General features: G+C 45.7%; 1 protein-coding gene across 1 annotated transcript; it reads left to right on the top strand.

The window, feature by feature from the left end:
- The first annotated feature begins 6,392 nt into the window (after window positions 1–6,392).
- LOC131397688 (protein FRG2-like) lies at window positions 6,393–6,905 on the top strand. Its single transcript, XM_058530758.1, has one exon. The coding sequence runs from the start codon at window positions 6,393–6,395 to the stop codon at window positions 6,903–6,905; it is 513 nt and encodes a 170-aa protein (XP_058386741.1).
- The last annotated feature ends 412 nt before the right edge of the window (window positions 6,906–7,317 follow it).

Raw genomic sequence — 7,317 nt, 5'->3', positions numbered from 1 at the left:
AAATTGTGTGGATTTGTAGAAGGTAGATTTCTTCTTTAAAATGTGAAGATGCCAACTGGCCATGTTGGAAAGAAGGAGATTTGGGGGGAGCACTCTCCAATCTCTAAGGTGAAGAAGTAAGAGGATCCTTCCATTTTACTGAAGTTCATGTCAATGGATAAAGAAAATATGGTATATAAATACTCTAGAATATTGTTCAGCCCTACGACAGAAGGAAATCCTGTCATTCGCCACAACATGGATGGACCTTGAGGGCACAATGCTAAGTGAGATACGTCAGACAGAGAAAGATAAATACTGTAAGATATTACTATATGTGACTCTAATAAAGGCAAAACTCATGGAAACAGAGAGAGGATTGGTCTTTGCCACGAATGGGGGCTGGGGGAAATGGGGAGATGTTGGTCAAGGGTACAAACTTCCAGTTATAAGATGAATAACTTCTGGGGTTCCAATGTACAGCATGGTGACTATAGGAAACAATTCTGTATTATATACTTGAAAGTTGCTAAGAGAATAGATTTTAAATATTCTCACCACAAAAAAAAAAAGTAATTATGTGAGGTGATGGAGGTATTAACTATCCCTATTGTGGTATTCATTTCACAATATATGTGAGTATCAAATCATCACTTTGTATATCTTAAACTTATATCATGTTATATGTTCACTTTATCTCAATAAAACTGAGGGAGAGAGAAAGACTCATCACTCTCACACTGCTTGCTTGATATGTTAGAATCCCTTCCATATTGTGGGGGCTGCCAACTGTTTTGCCTCTCTCTGTTTCTCTTCATTGGGATATTCCTGCCAGGCACTGCAGACCTTGTGCATATTGTGACTGCCAGCATGGCAATGAGACTGGGGTCCTCGACAAAGTGCTTGGGTGCAGCATGGGGCCCATGAGGAAGTCCACTTCCCATCCTTAGGCTGGTCCATGAAGTAAGAGGGAACCCAGTTCGAGTCTTTGGATGGAAAACTGCACCAGGTAGATGGATCTCATCTCAGGTTTCCTGACAGGTGGATGGCTTGTGAGAACAGATCCAGGACTGATCTATTCTTGGACGTATGGAGGGGCATCAGCCTGGTACGATGCTGTGTGAGAAACACCATTCGAATAAAATGTGTTTTACTCTCAATGAAGAGTAAAAAGAGAAACAAATCAATAAAAAATGACATAGAGCCTATGAAAATATCTCACAGTAAAAGAAAAGAAATGGACATTTCACATATAAAGCAGCATCCATGCTCAATGGTGGTCAGAAAAAAATAAGTTATATAATAGCATATGTTTGTTCTGTGACCCTCAGTTTGTTAAATTAAACGTTTACTAATATTGTCTCTCTTTAAGAGGAGTAGACACACACCATTTCATACATGCTTGCAGGGGATATAAAGGGCTAATGTCTTTTTGAAAGACAATTAGGGAATCTTTATCAAAAGTTGGAAGATGCATATTCTTGTGTATAAGTTTCTGGCTCCTGGAAGACACTTGGACATGTGCACAGAAATGCCCCCACAGCTGTTGCTGGTGGACATGTAAATAATAGCACAAAAAGAAAGAAAAACACACGTATCTCGGGAATCCCATTGGTCACCAGCACTTTTACGATAATTCTCCCTCATGAGAGACACAGAGCAAAGCAAATCAGGAGACTTGTGAAGAGCAACAGAGCAAAGCCCCAGGGTGGGAAACACCCTCAGAGTCACCAGATTCTGTCATTTCCTCCCAATTCTGCTGTTGCCTCTCTTGCAGTCTCCTGGGAATGAATCGTCAGGAGTAGAATCTTCCTCTGCACCTCTTCTTGCTTACAGAAGAAATCATGTTAGGTGTCTGGACCTGCCTCCACTCCTGCCCCTCCCTGGGGACTGGGAAACAAGGGCACAGCCCTTACTCCTGTTTTGGTGTGAGAGCGGCATTGAAGGTCCCTTGAGCTTTGCCAAGTATTCTTCTTCCCTCATGTCAGATCCAGCCCACAACTCCAGGCAGCCCCCCGTGGTTTCTCGAGGTACACTTGAGAGATTATGTACTTTCCTTTAGACTCTTTTGCGTTTCTGTCTGCCATATGCAGTTTCAAGACACACCTGTACCCCCAGGACTCCCTGAAATGACTCTCTAGGACTACAATGAGTGAATGTTTCTCTTTTCTAAGCATTTAAGTAATTTTAACATATATATATATATGTGTGTGTGTGTGTATATATATATTATATAGAAAAAACATATATAACATATTTTTAACAATATTATATGTGTACACAGCACGCCCTGCTGAGGGACTAATTAAGGGCAAGACCATCAGGCCAACATTCCCTTCTGACTCTGGACAGTTTGAGAGAGAGTCTTTCTTTGGGATTCCAAATAGAAACAGCAACAGAAGACCAAAAGCCCCATAGCCCCTCCATCCCATGACCTGTGACCAGACCACTTTCCAACAGAACTCCCATAAAGAAAGGGGCTCAGATGTGGAGGAGGAATCATTCCAGGAAAAAGGCAAGACATGCCCTTCTCATTTAAGAGACAGCTGCACCCAAAGGCCAGGTAGGGCCCTGGCCTGTCAGTGTGGACTCTGGAAGGAGGGGTGGGGTCAGGGATATGGAGATTTGCATTTCAGTTACTTCATTAGCATAATAAAGACACCACTACCATTCCAGAAATTTCAAGGGTTTTTGAAGCTCTGGACAAAGAACCTGGGACAAAGACCAGACATGTATTTGTTTTATTATACTGCAGTTCCCAGTGACAAAGCAGGAAAAATTTAAGCAACAAAATACATTGCATAGTATAGAATTATAAGACAAAGTATGAAATAAGTGTAAATGAGTTTATGTTAATATGAATACACAATTGAATCAACAAATAAAGGAGAGAGAAGAGACATAGCTTTCAAGCAGAAAACTGGCAAATCAAGTATATGGCTAATTAGCCCTCCAGTTGGTGGAGCTGAACTCAACAACTGTTCTCCACCCCAGACACACACCACACAGCACAGTATCTTTACAGTGGAGAAGCCTGGAGAAGACTCTCTTAACTAACTGATCAAGATTAACATAACACGAGATAACTCAAGTTAATTGCATGAACTCTCTGACAGTATATGCTGTAGTGAGATGCAGCATCACTCATCAAAAAAAAAAATGAGGTGAGTGTTGATAGTAAACACATACACAAACACACAAACAACATGTTATCGGGGATTAAATTGCATGGATTTGTGGAAGGTAGATTTTTTCTTTCAAGTGTGAAGATGCCAATTGGCCATGTTGCAAAGGAGACTTGGGAGGCGCACTCTCAAATCTCTAAGGTGAGGAAGTAAGAGGAGCCTTCCATTTTATTGAGGTTCACTTCAACGGATATAGAAAATGTGGTGTGTATATACAGCGCGATATTATTCAACACCACAAAAGAAGGAAATCCTGCTATTTGCCACAACATCGATGGACCTTGAGGGCACAATGCTAAGTGAGATAAGTCACTCACATAAAGACAAATACTGTAGGATATTACTTATATGGAGTCTAAGAAAGGCCAAACTCACAGAAACAGAGAGGAGAATGGTAGTTGGCAGGGAAGGGGGCTGAGGATACAGGGAGATGTTGGTAAAGGGTAGAAACTTCCAGTAGTAAAATGAATAAGTTTTGGGATTCTAATGTACAGTATGATCACTATAGCTAAGAACTATGCATTATATACTTGAAAGTTCCTAGGAAAATAGATTTTAAATGTTTTCACCACACACAAAAAAAGTAATTATATGACGTGTTGGAGGTGTTAACTAATCCTATTTTGCTATTAATTTTGCAATAAACAAGAGTATCAAATCATGGGTTTATATACTTTAAACTCACTTAAGTTATATGTCCACTTTATCTCAATAAAATGAGGGAAAGAGACTGATCACCATCAAACGGCCTTCTTAAGACATTAGAATCCCCTTCACATGGTGGCGGCTGCCAATAATTTTGCCTCAATTTCTCTTCATTGGGATATTCCTGCCAGGCACTGCAAACCTTGTGCATACTGTGAGTCCCAGCGAGGCAAAGAGAGTGTGATCCTGGACTAATTGCTTGCGTGCAGCTGGGGACCCATAAAGAAGTCCCCCTCCCATCCTTAGGCTGGAAGGTTTAGGGTTATAATAATAGCCTGGGACTCTTTTTCTTGTCTTCTATATCCCTGAAGAATTATTTATTGGAGATGATTTTTATGGCTCTCAACTTACTTATTAGAGAAAGATGTAATTCTGGGACTTGCATTAAACCACTCCAGCTCCATTTCCCACTCAACTCCCATCTCCAAGGAGAACTTCGGAAAGGATGCACAGGATGGGCGAGACTTCGGCACACTTTGCAGGGGTCTTAAGGGTAAACAGAGATTCGCTTTCTTTTCTTTAATTGTGTGAATGTTTAAAATTTCCATCATAAGAGCTTTAAAGAAAAGAAATCATTAGTGGGAAACTATGTTTACAATTAATTATTTTTCGTTCATTGCTGGTTTCATTTTTATATAAAGATATGCTGTTTGTCAGATATAGTCATAGCTAAGACTGACTTGTAAATTTTCTGATAGTGAAATCCAGTAACTTAAGGATCTAGGACAGAGCGTCCTCACTCTTTTGCCAAGAGTGGGAACAAGGGAGAGAAATACCCCATCTACATAATGGTTCTGGTAAATACATTTTTTAAAGTTCACTTTTCCTGTGACTTGTACAGGGTGAAATTATCAGAGAGAAGAATGTTGAAAAGAGATGTATTCCATGGCTGTGGAAGAAACCCTCCGATGAGCCTGTGTAACCCCTGCACCCGGGGGCACCCTTCACTTCTCACTTCACGGTGGAAGCGGAGGCAGAAATCCAGGGAGGCTCTTCAACAATTGGGGGTGGGAATTGGGCCCGAAGTAAGACAGGGAGGAGTTCCCTGCCCTCGGCTCCCTCTGGCCCCTGGCTTCGCTATCCTGCCTTTTGACACTATGCCAGGACCCTGCAAAAGGGGTTCCTCGTCTCTGTGGGTTTCTCCAGTACAGCCACAACCAGCAACATTGCTAATCTGAGCTCAGCTGAGGCGCTGATGAGCGGCGGGAAAGTGGAAGGTTTTCGGCCAATAGGAGCGAGCCACGCCCTGCCGAGGAAAGAATCAAAGGCAGGTCCATCAGGCCAACCTTCACTTCTGAGTGCGGACGCGTCGGAGAGAAGGTCTTTCGTTTGGGCTTCCACATGGAATCAGGAACCGAAGACCAAGACCCCCATAGCCCCTCCGTTCCACGCCCCACTGACCAGCCCACTTTCCAACAGAACTTCTTTCAAGAAAGGGACTCAGATGTGGAGGAGAAACCTTTCGAAGAAAAGGGCAAGTCACCCTCTTCTCAGTTAAGAGACAGCAGCTGCACCCGAAGGCGAGGTAGGGCCCTGGGCTGTCCGTATGGACGCTGGAAGGAGGGGTGGCATCAGGGATACGGAGTTTTGCGTCTTCGGTTGGGTTTTATTTTGAGGTCGGTGCTAGGAAACGTCACCTAGCCTTCAGGAGGGCTTTGAGAAATGTAACTATGATTCCCTGGAACCGTATTACTCTGGTTCACACTGGACACTGGTTAAACTGCTGCGGTGGAGAGAATTGCCAACAAATATGGGTCAGGGTTGGCCTAGACGATTTTGTTGCCTCAAGGGAGGCCAGTCACTAAATTCCATCTTTTTCTGCAGAGTCAGAGCCCAAGACAGATGAGGAGAACTCCAAGGAAACCGAGCTCAAAGGCAGAAACAACTGCATTGCTCCCTCAGGTAAGATGTGATGTTTCTGGGGAGAAGAGACAGGACATGGAGTAAGTCAGCCTCCCAAGAAGGAACTGGCTGTGCTTTGACAGCCAGGCCTTGCAGATCCTGGACTCCAGGCACAGCTGGCAGTTTGGGTTGTAACCTTGGTTCCTTGCGCGTCCAGTTCCGACTAGGTTTCCAGGGTCTCCGGTTGCAGGAAGTCACTCAAACTCCGACTTTATCCACAGAACCAGAAGGCTGCTCCCATCAGGAGAGCTCCAGGAAGAGGAAAATGGGTTCCGGGGACAGCGCCCGCGTCACAACAGGTAGGATCTTCCATTGTGGTCCGGAAGGGTACGGACAGAAAAGCAGGTAACCTACCCAGTGCGTGGGCACGAAGGGGGTGGTTCAGTGGCTGAAGCGGGTTTGGAGACTCTGGGATCCAGGGAGCCTTGGGGGACCCAGGGTGGGCGTGGCACTGCCTCAGGCTAGAGATGAGGGGGCGGGAAGGAGCAGGAGCTAGGTGGGCTTCACGGGAAGGCGGAACGCGCATGGTGGGATCCCCGCCATGGCGGTTCATGGGAATTGATCTGGCAAGTCTCTCACCCGCTTACTTCGTGTGCAGGGGCTTCTCCAAATGAGCGCAATATGACTTTGGGTACAAAGAAACCCAAGGTCCCCGACGCAGGCCACACCAGTGAGAGTGAAGAGACCCGGGAAGCCTGCTCCAGGAGACCCCGGAGGAGGAGCACTGGGCGCAGCAAGCGGCCCAGATCCAGGTCTCCAGGAGACCAGCCGCCTCCACTTCGGAAAACCCTGGTGACCTCCCTGCGCACCATATCTGAGGCCATTTATCAGGACGTAGTTCAGGCGCAGATCCAGCAGGCGCATTCGCCGCTGCCCTGGGAGCAGCTCGCCCAGCTCGCCCGGCTCCGGGGGCCTCTGTCCGACCTGGTGCAGACCTTCTACGCCATGGCCACCCAGGCGGCCTATGTCTTCCCTGCTGAGGGCTGGCTGCTCCCAGCCCCACTCCCAGGTCCCCAGGGCCCAGCTGAGAATGGAGGAGAAGCCCGGAGCTCCTCCCAGGGGGGAGAGTGGTGCCCCTCTTCCCCCGAGAGGAGACAGCTGAGGCTGTCAGAGGACCCGATTAGGCTTCAGTGAAGGGAACCGACTATTCTGCAGAAGAGGCATCTCTGGGAGTGAGAGCAAAGCCCTGCTACCCCTCGGACTCTTCCAGATGACCAGCAGGACCTAGTTCAGACACAGTGTGTTCATAAAAAGTAGAACTTGGGTGGTCATAGGAAAGAAACTTGAGAAATAGACTCAGAATGGTGAACTCTGGGTTGCCTTGAGGACTGGGATTACCAAATTTCAGTTCCATGTTAGACATTTTATGGATTCTGAATGTGTTAGGACAGTCGAGCATTATTTTACAATGAGAACAAATATCAGGCTGTAATTCCCAAGTGTTTGTATATTTTCAAGTGTAGCAAAGTCAGCATAGATTTATGTCCCCTCCTCCCTTCAATTCTGAAAGGCTGTAGCTCTTCCCTCTCTTCCCTGCCCTCCATGG

The sequence above is a fragment of the Diceros bicornis genome, chromosome 34 (genome assembly GCF_020826845.1).
Source record: "Diceros bicornis minor isolate mBicDic1 chromosome 34, mDicBic1.mat.cur, whole genome shotgun sequence".
Lineage (NCBI taxonomy): Eukaryota > Metazoa > Chordata > Mammalia > Perissodactyla > Rhinocerotidae > Diceros > Diceros bicornis.
This window is presented reverse-complemented; position numbering and strand designations above follow the sequence as displayed.